Consider the following 19,405-nt stretch of genomic DNA (forward strand, 5'->3'; position numbering starts at 1 on the left):
GCAAATTCTTGGCCTTGTAGAAGTTAAAAGCTAGTGAACACTTGTCACTTGTAACATTGTTTCAGAAAGAAAATTAATTTGAAATTCCAAGTAATGAATTTATAAGTGCAGTTTTTAAAGCTGCACAACGCCTTAACTTATCCTCATAGATACGAACTCCATGGACTGAAGTATATCCACTGACAATATAAATAAAGACAATGATTTCTATCCTTGCCAAATCAGAGATACATTATCAAGATAATTGAGGTAATATTTGTGAAATAACTTTGGGTCTCCTATGGTTTGAATGTTTCTCCCTCCCCCAAATTTACATGTTGAAATCCTAACCCCCAAGGGGGTGCTATTAGGAAGTGGGGTCTTTGGGTAGTGATTAGGTGATGACAGTGGAGCCTTCATGGATGGAATAAGTACCCTTATAAAAGAGATCCCAGAAAGCAAGCTTGCCCCTTCCACCACGTGAGGACACAGTAAAAAGAAGCCATCTAAGAGCCAGAAAGCAGACTTGACCAGATAATGAATCTATAAGCATCCTGATCTTGGGCTTCCCAGCCTCCAGAACTGAGAAATAAATTTCTGCTGCTTATAAGTCATCCAGTTTCTGGTGTTTTGTCACAGCAGCCCAAATTGACTAAGACAGGATCCTAGGAGTAAAAGGTGATATTGTAGGAAAAGTTTCACTGCTCTCACTGTTAGCCATGATAAAAATTAAACTTATTTACAAACAAGATTGTAAGACTATAGATTACATATGATTACAGAATCTTGAAGTTTTGAATTTTAAGACTCAGCTCATCATTAAGGTCTGAACTAGTTGGCCTGTTGCTGCATTTCACGAGAGTGCTTTCGAAAAACTTTGATGTTGGGCTGGCCCCGTGGCTCAGTTGGGTGAATGTGGTGCTGGGAGCACTGAGGCTGCAGGTTTGGATCCTATATAGGGATGGCCGGTGCGCTCACTGGCTGAGCGTGGTGTAGACCACACCGTGCCGAGGGTTGCGATCCCCTTACCGGTCAAAACAAACAAACAAAAAAAAACTTTGATGTTCTTCCTAGGATCATTTTCTATTTTTCTCTGTGAAGTATCAAGTTTAAGTAACTAAGATTTGCATGGCTTTTTACAGTTTATAACATACGTCCACAAAAATTAATTCATTTCATCTTATCATAATCTTCATTACACAGATATAAAAACCAAGGCTGAGAAGGTTGAGAAAATCTATTGTTACACAATGAGTACTGGCTGCAAATTGAACCAAAAATTTTAAGCTTTTTCACCATACTGTGCTACCTCTCTACAAATAGAGTGTGAGGGAAAGTGAACTCAGTCCCTTCAAAGTAGCTTCATAATAAGAAATGTGTCACTGAAGGTAGAGCATGTATCAAGGAAATACTAATATTAAAAATAGCCTTAACATAACTCTTTGGACAGATGCATCCATTCATTTGTCCAAACATGCATTCAAAAAGTGTTTTTGAGTAGCTTCCATGGCCAGGCACTATTTTGGGCATTGGGGTTGCAGCAGTGACCAAAACAGATAAAGTCCCTCCTCTCTCATGATGCTTAAATTTTAGTTGGGGAAGACAGATAAACAAATTAAGAAATGCTTAGTATGTTATGTGATAATACATGCTAAGAGGAACATTTGATGCTTAATTTTATTTGTCAATTTGACTGGGCTAAGGGATGCCCAGATAGTTGGTAAAACATTATTTTGGGGTGTGTCTGGAAGAGATTAGCATTTGTATTGGTAGGCTGAGTAAAGAAGATACAACCTCACCAATGCAAATGAGCGTCATACCATCTGTTGAGGGCCTGAATAGAATAAAAGACAAAGGAAGGGCAAATTTGTTCTCTCTTCTTGAGCTGGGACATCTATTTTCTCCTGCCCTTGGACATTGGGGATCCTGGTTCACAGGCCTTTGGTCTGCAGGTCTTACACCAGCTTTCCAGTTCCCAGTTCTCAGGCCTTCAGGCCAGACTGGAACTGAGAGTTATACCATTAGTTCCTCTGGTTGTCAGCCGTTCAGACTTGGACTGAATTACAATACTGGCTTTCCTACTAGTCCAGCCTGTAGATGGCAGATGATGAGACTTATAGGCCTCCATAATCACATGAGCCAACTATAAATCTCCATATATGTGTATATGGACATCTCTTATTGGTTCTGGTTCTCTGGAGAATGCTGACTAATACAGAACAATTAAGCATGATAAGTGGGAAAAGGATGATGGAGAATATTATTTCATATGAGGTAGTCAGGAAAAGTGTCTTTCCTAAAGCGACATTTGACCAGAGACCTGATGAAAGTGAAGGAAGGAACCACTTGGATCATCTAGGAGAAGAAATCCAGGCTGAACCAACAGAAAATGTAAAGACTCTGAGGCTGGCCCTTAGTAGTGCTGGACCCCACTACATATCCCCATTCTGTTCACTCTCTACTCTCCACATAACTATTTCATATCTTCTCTCTTGTTAAATCTGCAACACCTCCTTGCCTTTCTTTTCTTCTACCACTAATCTTATGTCCCATTTCACTGAGAAAATATAGACAATCGGAAGAGAATTTACAAGCTGCTATAGTCACATTAGCCAATTCGATTGTAACTCTGCTTATTTTTATTTTTTATTTTTTTGACCGGTAAGGGGATTGCAATCCTCGGCACAGTGCGGTCTGCACCACGCTCAGCCAGTGAGCGCACCGGCCATCCCTATACAGGATCCAAACCCGTGGCCTCAGCACTACTAGCACCGCACTCTCCCGAGTGAGCCACGGGGCTGGCCTGTAACTCTGCTTATTTTCCATGGCCTCCTTCCCATTACTATGGATGAACTATACATGCTTAGGAGGCCACACTTTCCCTTTATGTACTAGAGCTTACTCCCTTTCTCCTACTCAAGGACATGGGTACACGAATTCTCTTATCTTTTTTCCTGTATCAATTTTTCCCTCTACAACTGGAGTATGCAATTGATACAAATATGCTCCTAATTTTCCCCACCTAAAAAAAAGAATCCTCTCCTGATCCTTCATTAACTTTGTGACTGTCCCATTTTCCGCACCCTTTACAGCAAAATTCCCCCAAAGAGGTATCAATTATCACTCTCTTTAACTCTTCCTTCATTCTTTCTTGAACCTACTTCAATCAGGCTTTCAACTACACAATTCTGTTGAAATAGCTCTTGTTAAGGTCCCCAGTGACTTCCACCTTGTTAAACCCAATGGTCAATTCTCAGACTTCATTTCACTTGAACTATTAGCAGCATTTTCAGTAGTTGGTCACTTCCCCTTTTGGAAACATTTTCTCTGCTAGACTTCTAGAACACCAAAATCTCTTGGTGTCATTCCTTAGTCTTCTTTGCAGATCTCTTAATACTGCAGTGCCCTAGAAATTAGTCCTCTGTTATCATTCCTTCTTTATTCTCACTCTCTTCCACTCTAACTTAAAATCCATCTCAATACTGACCTCTCCCAAATGTAAATCTCTAGTTCAGACCTCTTCCCTGAATTCCAGACTCATATGTCAATTGCTTACCTGATGTCTCTATTTGGACATCTAAAAGGTAACTCAATCTAAACATGTCCAATACTGAATTTTTTATGAATTCCTTCAAACTTCTCAACCCTACAGACCTTCCTATCTTAGTAAATGGCAACTCTATCCTTCCAGTTTCTCAGGCTTAGAGTCATCCTTGACTCTCTTTCCCTCATAACCTTCATTCATTCTCTCAGTTCTACTTTCAAATTCTGCTTCCAACTGCTTCCCACCTGGTCCAAGCTAATAGCATCTTTGACTGTGATACTGCATCAGCTTTCTAACTGGTCTTCCTCACTATACCATGTCACCTTTATGATCTATCCTGAACCCAGCAACCAGAATCATGCCGTTAAAAGGTACATCAGAACATGCCATTCCCTTGATTGAAACTCATTTAATGATTTCTTGACTCTCAAATTAAAATTCCAAGACCTTACAAAGGACTTTAACGTCCTACATTATTTGCCCCCCACCCTTTCTCTGATGTCACCTCTATCTGCTCTCCCCATTGCTTACTTCATTCAGCCACAGTGTCCTCCTTGATATTTCTTAAGGACATCAGGCATACTCTCAGGACCTTTGCATTTGCTGTTCCTTCCACCTGGAACACTCTAGCCTCAATAAACTCACTCCAGTCCTTTGCTCAAATATCATTTTCTCAGTGAGTCCAAACTTGATCACCCTATTTAAAATAGCAATCCTCACCCCCAATGCACTCTGGCACTTTTAATTCCCTTTCCTTACTTTATTTTTCTCTTCAGCACTTATCATCCGTCTTACATACCATATTTTTTACTTATTTGTTGGTTGTTTCTCTCCGCGAATTCGTAACCTTCATAAGAGCAAAGAAACATCTGTTTTGCTCACTGGTATATCCCTGGCACCCAGGACAATACTTGGCATATAGGAAGAACTGAGTACATATTACTGAATGAGTGATAAGTAAGTTTAATTAACTTTTTTTGAGAAATTTGTTATAAAAAGAACACAGAAATGGAATGTAGGTAGGATAAAGTGAGGTTCAATTTTTAAGATGTGTAAAATTACAGAATGCTTATGCTAATGGAAATGATCCAGTAGAGAGAGAAAATTTGATAATATAGGAGAAAGAGGAATATTTGTGTAAACCATATTGTCAAGTAGGCAACAAGGAATGGCATAACTGGAAGGACTGGCCTTAGAGGGAAGCAAAGGCAGTTTATCTATGGAAACAGGACATAAAGCAAAGAATATGGCTATGGATGCAGGTAGGTGAGATCATGTAAAGTTCTCTGACTGCTTCTTATTTCTTCATCAGCTAATTTCCTTTCTGCATTTGTTGATATGAAAAAAGGGGCATTAGAGACTTGAGAGGCAAAGAGAGGGTGTAAAATGATTATCTAGAGAGTGGGAGAGTAAATTAATTAGGTGAAGGTAGTAGGACAGCCTGGCTCACTTACAGTTAGTTGACATGAATTTCAAATGAGACTAATCAGTATGGTAGTGTGCATTTGCTCCAGTGTGTACACGTACATATGCAGGAAGGTGTAGAGTTGGATTTCAGCAGACTTGGTGCTTTGTCATATCTGCTTCAGGTAAATATGAAGCAGTAAGAAATGACCAAGATTGTTGATGGTGTATGGAGTAAGAAATTATAATTATGAACCACGAGATCTAGGTTAGGTAAGATGGGATATGATGGTAGCATAGATAAAGTTAGAAACATTGTAAAGGTGATAACATAAATGAATTGGCCAGCCCAGAGAGTCTGAAGAATTTTTGATTTGGGGGATAAGTCATGAAAATAGAAGTTGTTGGTCAGAGAGAAGGCATTTGAGGACGGGTTATGGAGGGATGAGATGAAGCTATTGGCAGTAACAAAGTCAAGGGTCTGACTATATGGGTAGATGGCTGAGATGAAGTGGGGGGCAAGCTTGTTGGAGAAGAGGTCAGGAATTTGGAGGCCAGAGTATTGGAAGGATCAACTATGTGAATACTGAAAATACCAAGAATTAATCCAAATATACTGATAAATGTTCTTGTCTTGCTCAGGCAATGAGGCCTGGTAATCCAAATGTTTAAAAAATTCCCATTGTTTGTAAAATGTATGGCAACAAAAACAGTTGTATGCTATGCATGTGATTTAAAGTCATAAAACTAGAAGTCCTTGTTGAGGTCACGTGTTGATGCCACTGAACCTATTGGGACAGCCCATCTGGCTCCGAGGGACAGCATTAAATTTTTAAGTCGAGGGTTCTGGAATCTCTTTTACTATTCTTGTAGCTCTCTTATTTTAAAATGTTGAACCAACCAAAGCTTACAAGCTCATGAAACTGTGAGTAGGGGAAAGCTTGTAATAACATAATGCCATAGGATTAATGAGCTGAGAAAATTTCTTGCTAAGGCATGGAGATGGGAAGGAGAAGGAGAAAAGTACTCATTTCATTCATTAATCATGAGCTGAAACAGGGTCCTGAAGATTCCAGACTCTGAGATACTCAGAAGTGTTACCCTAAGTCTCAGCCACCGAGTTGTGGCTGCAACTTCTCCCCTGCTGTTCTTAAATGAGTCGCATGAGTAAGAGATGCCACTCTTCTGCAATGGAGAAAACTTAGGCTATGCAGCCATTTATTGTGTACTTATTAGATGCTGGGCTCTACACCAGTCCCTTGACTGTCAGACTGATCTGCATCCTGTGCCCCATGAGGGCTGCTCCTAGGAAGTTTCACTTGTGATCCCAGGTCTTAGAAAAAAACAATGAGGGATGATTCCAGTTCCTCACATCTAGTGAGCAGGTAAGCACATATCAAGTCTTTTCTTGCAAATCAATGCAAATATTCACTTTAGTTTCAACCTGATTCACTACAAATTCTGAATTGGCAAAGTCCAAATTAATGAGGTTTGTTCTGCTGAGGGAAATGATCTGGTTATTTGACTTTTCTTATGTTGTCAGAATGGAGCCAACATTTCAGAAGGGAGGGTAAGGCTGAGGTTTATTACTTAAAGGTAATGTCTTTCATGAAAGATACAGAATCCAACTGTTTTGTAGTATATCTATCCCTCCCTATTTTCTACTCAGCTGGTAAGAAATGAAGTCCCTCACTATGTTACTCTAATTGAATTCCAACTTGGGTAATTACACTATAATTAAATAAATTTTCCCCATAGTTTTAATTCGCTGACAAATGGTGCTAGTCAAACAGCTACATTTCATTCCCAGAAATGCATCCCTACTACATTTCAGAGATAAGTAAAATGATTTATATTTGGAAGATGTGTGTATGAAAAAATGCAGTTCATAAAATATTTTAGGTATCATTCATGATTGCATATGCTTTGCTCAGCATGAGATAACATTAATTTCTATTATAATCTTTCATCTAATTTCTCATATGCTTAGTGCCAAAAGAAATAAGACAGTTAATTAGCATTTCTTGTTTTCAGAACAATTTTTATTTAGTTAACCAGTGGCTTGTATCTACTAGGATTTTTTATTTCTAAAGCATTTCATTTTCCATGTGAAAAAGACTGGGGTACGTGTTATTGTTTCCCATTTTATGAATGAAAAAAATCAAGACAGCTTTCCCAAGGTAAGGAAGCTAGTTATTAGTACCAGCCTTGGAAGCCAAGCTTCCTGTGATCCCCTGGTCTAAGGCCCTTTCTGTCAAACACTATCAAATGCTGGGTCACTACCAATCACTTTAGTTTCACTAATGAGAAAATAAAGAGCAGCACATTTGTGCCATGTATCACAGGTCATTAATTTGTAATAATTAATGATTTAGACAGGAGTTGGAGGCCTGAAAACCGGGTTCTGATGCTATCCTTGGATCACAAGACTGTAGAGCTTCTTTGTGTCTGAGTGTTATTACTTGCATGGCTCAACTGGAAGAACAGTTCAAAACGTGGTGCAAAAGAATTCAAATTTTCATTTTTATTCTAATGACATTTCTTAAAAGGTTGTACATGGCTTTTCATAAAAGATATTAAAGACAACATCGAAATACTCACAAAAAGCAGCAGTAGCAGGGGTGTCACAACGATGCCCTGAAAGAAATGAGAAAGATGACGATCATTCATCAAACTGGAAAGCAAGATACTTTCTTTGCCATTTTAAACTCTCATGCATGAAAAGCCTTATCTTTCTCACTTCCGTTTAATAAAATCTAGAAGATAAAAAAGAAGGAACCCCAATCTTGGCTTTCCCTACTATATTGCCTTAACATTTCTATTACAATTATTTGTATTTGGCATCATTAAAGTACAACCACCAATCTTCCTTAAACTCATCTTTGCTTTTTTAAACCTAAGTTTCCATCCACATGGATAGAAGCTGGTGGCTGGCAAGCTTTCTCACTCCAAGGCTTTCAGTTCTAACTTGGATAAAGTGCCCCTTTTCAAGAGAAGACAGGTGGTTTAGTCCCAGTTGGGGTCCTCTCCTGAGCAAAGACCACGTCAATTGTGATGAATGAGATGTCATGATTTTGTAATGTGAACTGATCTCCCCTAGGAAATGAGCCGGGATCTCAAAACTCATTTCACTTGATTAGACTCCATGTCTCCATGGTGGAAGGCAAGTCTTTCATCTAATTCAGCCACATAGGACCACCTCAGTCCCTCTGCCTCCTCTAGGCAGAAACGAGCAAAAGATTTGTTTTCTTCAATGACAGGGAACAGTCTGAAGCTGTTGCCGATGAAGCAGGATACAAGCTTTTAGGTTTCTTGAAGGTAAATCTTTAAAACTAAGTGTTTGAGTTGGGAGTAAACATGACAGGTTTCAGTTTTAGAGCAGCAGATCATTATTCGCTTCTCTTAGTTCTTCCTTTATCTCTCAACACTTCATTATGATTTATATAAGAAAAAATATTTCATATTTTTATTAATGAATTCTACTTGGAACTTTAAAATTTCAGAGAGTCGGGGGGAGGGGGAGAGAGGGAGAGAAAGAGAGAGAGAGAGAGAGAGAGAGAGAGAGAGAGAGAGACACTATATCCAGATGGTGTCCAGGATCCAGGTCTGGGACCACTTCATTACTTTTAGAGAAAGGTCCTTTTGATATTTATGTGGAAGTCCTTTTGTTATTATAGTAACTAAATCATTTTAGATGTGGTCCAGGAGGGACTGGCTTACCTTATATGAGCATTGCTACCATGACTTTCTTGGGCATATACATATGTGAATATCCATACAGACTTATTCTATTAATATATAATAGAATAAATACTTCTTTATTGTACAAACTTTTGCAATTGAAAGAAGGGAATACAATAATATAATTTAAGGGCCATAATTTAAAATCTATTTATTAAAATTTGCATTATGGCTTATCAACTCTATTGGTGTCTACAAAACAGGTTCTCATAAGCACATTTAGGAGAAATAATTTTTAACACAGAAGGGCTACCGTCCTTCAACGACACGAAATATGTTCATGCTTTAGGAGGAATTCTAAACTTTACAGGGCCACATGGAAATGAAAATATCTGGCTGTTTCAGTCTATGTGGAAGCCATCAGATTTCAAGTCAATTTGTTTAAACATTTATTGAACATCCACTGATATGCTTGGTATTTTGCTCATCAGTGGAGATTTAAGAGTGAATATGACATGATCCCTATTCTTAAACGGTTTATAATCCAGTAGGGGACACTGATCTATGAACAAAGTTTAATACAGAATGATACATAAGGATATTGGTGCAAAGGGGAAAAAGTGGTGTGAAGGAGGAAGTGATTATTTCATGACAAGGAGGAGACACTGAACAGGGCTGAAGAATTAATGGAAACTGATCTGGCAGAAAGAGGATAAGGATATTCCAAGAGGAAGGGGTACTCAAAAACTATAAAAAGTTGTGCAGGGCAGAAGAAAAGTGTGAAGTGAAAAGTCAGAGACCAGATCACTAGAAGGGCTTGGACTTGATCCTATTAACAATGGAAACCTACTGAAAAACTTAAAGCAAGGGTATAATGAATTGGTAAATGACTTAGTAGAAGGAGAATGGATTTGACTTAGCTTAATCTAACCAGTTTTACCTTTGTTGTCTATCAGTTCACCTAAATTCAGGTAAAAGAAAATAGAAACTTGCATTGATGTTAATTATGAAATATCAATAGCATTATAACACTTCTGAGAAACAGGCATGATATCTGTGATAGAATAAGATTTTTCACTCGAAAGAAGGATGAGCATATTCACCACTCTGGGGACATTTGTCTTGCATTGGAGGAGCTGATGCCACACTGGAGTTACATAGTACATGGGAACCCATTTCATTTTCCTTTGCAATAATGGAATGGTAATAGTATTAGTAATAATACCAGTACTATTAATGGTATTTTGTTTAAGCACTTTCATGTACATTTTAAAATTTGACGCCTCCCTACTAAGGGAATTGGGTTATATATTAGCCCCCTTTTACCGATGAAGAAACTGAGGTTTGGAAAATCCAAGCAACCAAACCCAAAGTCACACAGCAAATAAATGGCAAAGCCTGAACTTGAGCCCACTTCATCCAATTCTAAGTCCAGAACTGACTCCACTATACTACTGGTCACTGGGGAGCAGATTTCTGCAACCACTATGGTCTTCTACAGATTTCTGTTTATGACATGTATATACTAATTAGTTGCTATATAATCTTTGTTTCAAGTTGAAGATCAATTCCTAGAGATGACCTCATTCTGAAAAGCAGAGCACTGTTATCTACAGGTTTTCCTGCCTGAATAGTTCAAATGTGTAGTTACCAACACACAATAGTTTCTTTGAAGCTTTTCCAAGGACTTAAAATATTTGTTCCTAAATATTAAAAGTTACCTAGTGAGTAGAATGTATTTTCTAATTCTGGATTCAATATTCCTAATTATTTTCTCAAGAATGGCTGCTCAAGTTCATTAACTAAGACTGAACTTTATTGCATAATGCTGAAACATACTTTTCAGTTGTATTAGGAAATAAGTTGGCTGTGATGCATTAACTCTGACAAGAGCACCATAATTAAGTTTTGGTGAAGTCATCATAATTATTATTAAAATAATAATAGCTAACATTTATGAAGTGCTTATGTCAGATACTGTACTAAGGACTTTATGTTATTTTATGTAATCCTCACAACAACTGGGAGGTGGGTACTATTATTATTCCCATCTACTGGGTGAAGAAGCTAAGACTCAGAGAGACCGAGGGAAGCAAGAAGAGGACGTACCAAGAATTCAATCTCTCCTTGACTCCAGAGCCTGTGCTCATGAATAATGTAAATAAAATCTTTGCAATCTTATGCTTTTTCCTCACAGTTATATTTTAAGAGTAAACCTGAGAAGAGCTTAAGGCTCAGTATGTCTTTTTGATAACATGAAACGAATTGAGAAATAAGCCTTCGTGTGACATGACTGATACTTTTTTTTTTAAAGTCAAGTTTTTGCAAATATCAATGGTAAAAAGGGTGAACTAAAAATTTAAACTGTGACAGCAACAATCATTGAAAGCTGGAAAGTCAAATAAACATGTCATTTTCTCTTGGGTATAAAAAAAGGCTCAATTTGATTTCTTCTCCTTTCTCTCTCCTAAGTAAATTCCATACAAATGGATAAAACCAAAGAGGGGAGAATGAGCACTTGTAGCAAAAGATGTTACCCCCTCCTTGCAGATTCAAGGTCAAGACAGTTTTAGCATCCTTGCGATTAGAATGATGTGTAAAGCTTTCTGATTGCAACACCTGCAGAAGTCAAGTCACAAAGTGACTGGCTTTCATTGTCTCCTGAAAAACTTTCAGAAAATCCATTTACACCTCTGATGTGAGTAACTGGGTAAATATATTTTGATGACTTTAGTGGAAAAGGAAAAAAAAGTGTCAAATCTGAGACACTGAGATTTAGTTGCATTAAAATATAAACAACTCCAAATAACAAAAAAGCAACAAAACTGAATGTACTTCTTTCAGCAATAGGACTTGTAAAAAAGGCAAAATTTAAAGTAAACTTAATTAAAGTAAACAATTTTTTTAAATAGAAAATGTTATCAAGAGGTTTTGTAGCAACAACCACAGTGCTCACACAGATACTAAAACTCACTTCTTAGGCTCCTGTCTCCAGGATAATGCATTAACTCAGTTTTTGCAAAATTACTGAATCTCAGTTTTGCAAGGGATCTTAGAGACATCCTGGTCTAGTCCTCATCTGAAGTATGAATCTCTCTGTCTGCCTCACATCCTCACCAGTGATGTGAGCTGTCATTGCTGTTCCTGTGCCAGAGAAACTTCCAGATGGAAAACACTCTTGCTCTCAAGGCAAACAATGGCCTGGCTGAAGATGTTTCATGAGGAGAAAACTCTTTCTTATATTGATTCCAAACCACCCCATTGTTGCCCTGTCTTCCCCTTGGAGCAATTTAAGGTCAGTCTCAACCTTTTTCTTTGTGATGGCCTTTTAACTGATGTTCTTGAATGATGTAAATAAAATCTTTGCCCTCTTTAGCTATTGTTTAGCTTTTGTTAGTATTTTAGTCCCCACACTAAGTCTCGTTTAGGCTAAAATCCCTCAGTTCCTCTCCCTGTTCCTCTTTGGGTAGAGTTCTGAACCTTCTCTTAGACATACACTCACTCAGACGAATTTAGGGTCCACAGAACTCACTTAATAAAAATTGACTGAAACTTGGAAATGAGGCATAAGAAAGGACTGCATTTCCTTTCAGTGTCATCCTGGAGCATTATCTAACAGGCCAATCCAAGGATTACTTAACTACCTAGAGGAATATACCTATGTTTGACTTCTATTTGCTATAGGTTAAGGCCCAGACTATGAAATTACATGTTAATTTACAGAGTTTTGTCTAGTAGAGATATAAATGATTTCTGTCTGGTTAAAAAAAAACCACGAAGGTTATGTTTTATTGACCTATAGGAATTAGCCAGTTTGTCTCTAATTTAGAAAACTTATTTCAGTATGCTTTTCTGACAAACTGTACAACCCCCATTTCTCCTCAGAACCAATTTTACTATACTGCTGGTTCTCTCATTATTCAGTTAAATAAATGTTTGTCCTGTGTTCATTCTACATGTGTAAAAAAGTCGGTCATTTTTTTAACTTTTTAAAAACTATACTTTGACAACTCCTTTTGTCTGAACTTTTGTTCTTATATTAATGCAAAGATCACTTGAAAAAAAAAGATAAATGCCAACTAAAACACGCAGGCTGTCTTCTGTTGTCCTGTGGTTAATATATAGCGATATCTTTAAAAGTTAGAGAAAAGTTTATTCAAGATTAAAATTATGTCAAACCAATATGTAATGAGTGAGACTGGCCAAAAAATCCTAAACAGTAAATTACAAAGAGGTGGTATGAGGAATTTTGGAGATACCTAAATTTGAACAAAATGGTCAGGGTATATGGTCTCTAAAGAATATGATATTATAAGCATGGATGTCAAAATGTATAGTTGAGTTAACTTTAAAGAAGAAAGAAAGAGGCATTAGGAGCCTTGGGAAGGGCAGTTGGAAAGAAAGTGATGGCTGACTGGTGAGTGAGGGCCTCTTTTCCCCTCCTCTGCCTGTACCCTGTAAAACTGGACCTTCACAGACTAAGTACCTTAACATGCCCACATTAAACAGTTAGCAGTATGTTCACAGCTTTATCAAGGGAATAGGGCATCCTAGCAGCTGGCATGAGCATTCTGGTTTGTTTACTAGGAATAGCGCATTATAGTGAAGACAACTGCATCAAACTACTTGAGCTAGATAAGGCTGGCCACTGAAACCATCCAGTTAATTCTCTCTAGTATGAGACCATGCTTACCAAGACAACTTTTAATCATAATTTTGTTTTCCAAGTAGTATTTCTCATAGGAAGAGAGCACACTGACTAGGCAGCATCAGTCTCCTAGAACATAACCACACTGAGGTATGCTAATGACAGTATCTGGACATGCAGAGCTAAGGACCTATACCTGGTTTGTGGTGACCCCATTAAGTTACATATCACCCTGTGAGTCCTTGCAGGAATGGCAGCTGCCTTGCCTCAATGACATTACATTTAATTAAACAAACATTTATTGAGCACTAACTATATATCAGATATGATTTGTGTAGGGAAAAGGTAAATACATGGTCTATTCCCATAAGAAGTAACCATCATAGAAAACAATTTTATTTCATTCTTCTCTAAGTTCAGTTAAGAAATACCTCTACCATCTTATTCTCACAAAAAGATTGTGACTTTTTTCAGACCAAATTAAGTGTCTTATATATATTCATATTAAACATTATCTTATTAGATTTGGCCTATTACCTTTTCAGATTTCAATTTGTCACTGATATATTCAACAAATATCTACTTAGTGACTACTTTGCCAGGACATTAAATGCCGAGGTACAGTGGTGAATGATACATACACAATCAATACCTTCAGAGTTCTTTAAGAGAGGACGGATAAGCAATTAAAACGATGACTGTTCAAAATGAATATCTCAGTGAGCTATGAGAGTGCCTAACAGGGAAGTGAGAGCAATCAAGATGAGAACTGAAAGAAGAGTGGGAGTTTTTCAGGCAAAAGAGTTGCAGAACACAGGACGGGGAGAGAAAGAAAGCACAGGCAGGGAGAGAGGCTGCATAAAGTGTCTGGAAGTGAGAAGAACACACAGAAACTGAAAGTGAAGAGTACAGTGTGGGGTGCAGCCGTGAGAGAGGACCTTAAAGGCCTAGTGATCCATGGTAAGGAGTTCGGATTTCATTTCCAAGTAAGGGGAAGTCACTGAAAGAATTTATGCAGCCATACATGGGGAGTGGGGCACAGTGGCCTGTGGCAATGGCATAATGATATCTGTGGTTAGGTAAAAATCACTCTGGGTGTAGTTTAGAGAAGAGATTAAAGTGGAAGATTGAAGGGAGGGAGACTAATTAGGAGGTTATTTGGTACTCTAGGTAGGAGTTGATTTGGGCTAAGGTAATGGAACCTTAGAGATCAAGATAGACATAACAGATTCAAGAAGTATTTGAAAGGTAGACTGGTTGATTAAGTATGGGGGGGTGATAAAAAGGAAAAAGAGTTTCTTAGTTTTCTGAATTAAATGATTCTTGACCAAATAGGAGATCATAGAGCCAATTACTGAGCCAAGGTAGAAATGGGGATGAACAGATTAATTTTTCTTGAGGAAGATGATACGTTTGTGAAGTCTGCAAGTCCTCTGATTAGAAACAGCATTAAGTAGTTGGATATATGGACTGAAGCTGAGTGAGTCCTCAGTTGGTGGTTTACTGCTACAGAAAAGATAGGAAGTTAATGAATATAGAATATAGATTGAGACTCATAGGAGGCCTAGAAGAAAACAATTTCAATGGAATGACTATTGTGGAAGTTAAATTGGAATGTATTGAGGGCTGAGAACGAAGACAGAAAAAAAGAGACAGAGTTTGGACAACTCTTTCAAAAAGTCTAGCTGTAAAGAGGAGGTGAAAAACAGAGCAGAAACTTGAGGGAAATGAATGTGAGGTATGAATGCACCTAAAAAGGCAGCAGGGAAGGAGTTCCGGTGCACAGCTAGAGCGTTTAACTGTAGAAAGGTGGGACAGACACCTCTCTGTTGTAAAAGAAGAGAAAAGGATAGAGTAGATACAGATGAAGACAGGCGTGTATGCTTGATGTTTGAAGGTGGAAGAAATTTCCATTTCAGAACTTCTCTTTTCTCTATTAAGTAGAAGGTGGAAGGTTCGACTAAAATGAGGAGAAGAGGGTTGCAGAGGAAAGGGAAAGTCAGTGACTAGAAACATGTGTTATGACTAACGGGGAAGAGTGTCTAACATCGTGAAGGGTCTGAGATTTACCATACTTTGAAGATAAGTTGGCCTGTCACATTTACATGTATGATGCAGAAGACATGCAAGACTCCTGGGTCAGAGCCAAAGGGTTTTATTGCTCACAGCCTAGGTATGATGTTGGCATCAGTTCCGCTAGCTCCTGAGTCAAGTGGGGTGATGCAGATGGGCTTAGATGGCTGCCCGCACATGCAGTGGGGGAACTTAAGGAACCCAAATCTTTTATAATGGGCAGAAATGCCCTTTGCTCCACAGGAAGATACTATTTCCACCTTTTAAGGCTATCAGTGTACCAAACATCCCTGAAAAGATAGTCAAGAACAAAGGGCAGTACCTCTGCTCATAAGGTGTTTGGAAATGTGAGACACACAGAGAATTGTCTTCCAACAGAGGAAATGTCCAGCAGACCAACAACCCATTTGATATTGGTCATCTAAATATATGAGTTATCATGCTCATTATTGCTCCTTTCAAATATTATTACTGAGCTATCATCCACATATAAGGAAATGATAATCAGATAATCATTTTCAAATGACCAAAAAAAACCTTCCCTCTATGGTGACACTGATACTCTAGCACTCCTTAGACATGATCATTCAAATAAGCAAGATTCTAACCAACTGAACCGATTTCCAACTCATAATTTATTCTCTCTCTCTTTTTCTAAAATGTGGGAATCTGCTAAATATCTTTTTGAAATCTAGATCTTCACTAGATTGAAATGTGGTCTGAGGACCAGCAGCATTGGCCTCACCTGGAAGCTTGTGAGAAATTGCCAAATCTCAGACTCCATCCTAGAACAACTATATCATAATCTGCATTTTAGCAAGATCTACAGGTAATTTGTAGGCATATTAAAATTCAAAAAGAATGAACTTAGACTCTAGAGCAGAGGTGGGCAAACTTATTCTGTGTTTTGCCAGATAATAATTATTTTAGGCTTTGCAGGCCATACTGTTGCAATTACTTAACTCTGCGGTTGAACCTGGAAAGTAGCCAAAAACAATAAGTAAACAAGTGGACATGGTCAGATTTGCCCCCAGCGCTGTAGTTGGCATATCTCTGATCTAAACAATTGCTTTGAATTGGCAATTACATTTCAAAAAGAAGTGTAACAAACTTTTATTTTTAATAACTTGCCTTTTAGTGAACTCATACTGCTTCTAAATATTACAGCACATTCCTTTGTAACTCTTTATAATCCACTATTCAATTATCCTTCCTTCAATTTTTCTGTAGACTGATTGTCAAAATTACTAGTTAATAGTTGTAAAATCCACTCTTCCCTTTTTTGATATTTGCAGTGACATTTGCACATTCCCAGCTGCTGATTCTGCTTCTTTTCTTTATGATTTGTCAAAGATAGTGATTCAGCAATCTCAAATGTTAGTTTTCTCAGGACACAACAAAGTTATTTATCTGGGCCAGCAGATAGAGTCTGCTTATCTTGGGCCTATTTTCCCTTTGCCAATATTTACTTTACCATTTCTAATCTGAAGATGGTTCTCCTTGCCAAAGATGATGAAAGCAAAGGGAGGGGGCCAGTGGGGAGTGGGAAATTAAGAATGCAGAATAGCAGGCAATATGTGTGGAGTTCAGGGTCATAATATCCAGAGCTGTATAAAAGATAAAGGATAAACACAAGAACACAAAAGAGGAATAACATGTACATTGCTAATAATATAGATGATAATAGTAACATAGGCAAAAATGAAAAACAGCATTCAAACTCATGATTTCTCTTTTAACTTTTTAACTAAAAAAGTGAATCTTCTTTTCAAGCTAGGTCAACTCATAGACATGCATTAAACTATTAACTTGGCTTTTTCTATCTAGATGGAGTGATAAAAACAATTTCAAATTCAATTAAAGCCCAAAGTGGGATGTATGAGGGAATTTTCCAAGAAATTTTCACGTATATATCTTCTAAGTTTATAGATTTAACATGCAATAAATAATTTTCCAAAGAAGCTTCTTAAAATGCTTATCTATAGAGTATATATTAGACCAAGGTGGCAGCAAAAGGACATTAAGTCAAAATTTATTTTTCTGCTGATTAGAGTATAAAGACTCAAGCTTTCATAGCTAAGGCAAGATGTGCTGGGGTTCATTTCGGCCTGCAGGCTTCCATCATGGGCACACAGCTGCAATGAGATGTTGCAGTTTTATTGTCCCTGAGAATACATGGGACAGCCATCATTAGAGCACAGCAAACATTATACACAAGGAGCACAGCTCTCTTTAAAATGTCAAGAGGATGGTTCCACACATTATGCAATGGTCTGCCAAAGTTCTCAGATCCTATAAATAGGATCTCTTTATCTCTCAAAAAAGAAATTTATCTCTCAAAAAAGATAAATCTCTTTTGTAGCATTTCATGCTTTAAAATCACTGCTTCAGTTGACACCAAATACCACCATCATAACAATAGCCAACATCTGTTGGTATGTACTAGAAACTGTGGTAAGTGCTTTACAAACATTAACTAATTTAAAATTTCAGTAAATTGACTATCCCAATTTTATAGGTGGGAAAAAGAAGCTTATAGAGACTGGTTAAACTGTAGAAAGTGTCAGGAGGCAGAACAAAGCAAAAGAAATAAAAACAAATGTTGAGAGGTCAGGAGATGGTCCAAATGGAAGAAGAAATGTTAAAAAGAAAAAAAGGGGGGAAGGAGGAAATAGGAAAGTTAAAGAAAAAAAAAAAAGATATTCAGGAAATGGATTGTGGGAAATCAATACAAAATATTAATATAAATCAAACATAGGGTCAAAGATTACATTTATGACCTGCCAGTGGTGGAGGAATATATGAAAATAATGCACCAAATAACTCTCTTAGGTCACTAGAGTAACACTGGATATTTATTCCCACTGGATTAAAACACGCAATGTGTCTCTGCCATTCTGCTCATTAATGTCTGTAATGGAACAGTGCCTAGCACATACATTTTTTGCTGAACAAATGAACAAATGAATGCCTCTCTTAGGGAGCAGCATAACCATTTGATGAGAAACACACACTTTCTGAAATGCTTTAAAACCCTAACGTTTGTAATAATAATGAGGCTAACATTTATTGAATGACTACTGTGTATATGTGTCAGAATTGTTATATGTACTAACTCAATCAGTCCTCACTACAAATTATGAGAAAGGTGCTGTTATGATTCCCATTTTACAGAGGAGAAAACTGAGGTACACATACAGAAGAATTGTACAGAATTTCCAAGCAGTAAGTGGCAGAATGGAAAGCAAGCCGTGTAGTCTGGCTCTAGAGTCCATGGTCTCTACAAGTACATATTTGTACACTGGTGAAGAGTTCCTTGAGAATTTAGAGAAATCAAAGACTTTGAGCTGAAAGGGACATTAGGGATAATTTGCCTCCTTACTTCCTTACTTTACAGATTGTGAAAGTGAGGCCCAAAGAGGTGGTATCTCTCACTGACAGCCTCCGAGTAAGTGGAAACACAAGGACTAGCACCTAAGTATCTCAAATTCCCTGCCCAGTTCTTTATTTCTGATACCATACTGCCTCCTACAAACCAGTTGAGTAGAGCAAAACTCACATATGAAAGACATGAAAGCTATTACTCAGCACTTTATCATTTATCATATATATAAGGCAAAAGAGACATAGATAATTAGAACAGATTAGGGAAGGGCTTTTTGAAGGAAATGAAATCTTGAAAACAGTACTCTCTCACCCCACCCCCCCCAACTCCCTGGCAAAAGGTCCATGAATTGCAACAAGACTATGGGAGAACACTTTTGCAAAAGTTTGCAAAAGCAAGGTACAGATGTGGAAGATGGAGGAGAGGGATAGTATGAAGGTCAATGGGGATGGAGAAAGGAGGTAATGAAAAGTGATTTGTTGGAGATTTGAGGACAGGGTTTTTAATGCAGACCTCTAGATGTTAAAATAAACTTCTAGAACAATGAAAAATTGCTTTTCTTTTAAATAAGACATTCAAAATAATGATTTAATCAAAACTATTGTTCAGACTTACAACAAACCTTCAACACAAACAAATAAACAAAAACACCAGACCATGTCTGCACATGTGAAATGAGTTGGTTTGGCAC

The 19,405-nt window shown here is 37.6% G+C and overlaps 1 protein-coding gene across 5 annotated transcripts in view; it reads right to left on the bottom strand.

Annotated features, from left to right (window-relative positions):
- Positions 1-19,405, bottom strand: part of SLC10A7 (solute carrier family 10 member 7) — a 264,504-nt gene that overhangs the window by 69,493 nt on the left and 175,606 nt on the right. For all 5 annotated transcript variants that reach the window (XM_063108334.1, XM_063108336.1, XM_063108337.1 and 2 more), the window contains one exon: positions 7,529-7,564. In XM_063108334.1, the coding sequence (XP_062964404.1) occupies positions 7,529-7,564 (36 nt within the window). The remainder of the gene's footprint in view (positions 1-7,528; positions 7,565-19,405) is intronic.

Source organism: Cynocephalus volans, chromosome 9 (genome assembly GCF_027409185.1).
Source record: "Cynocephalus volans isolate mCynVol1 chromosome 9, mCynVol1.pri, whole genome shotgun sequence".
Classification (NCBI taxonomy): Eukaryota; Metazoa; Chordata; class Mammalia; order Dermoptera; family Cynocephalidae; genus Cynocephalus; species Cynocephalus volans.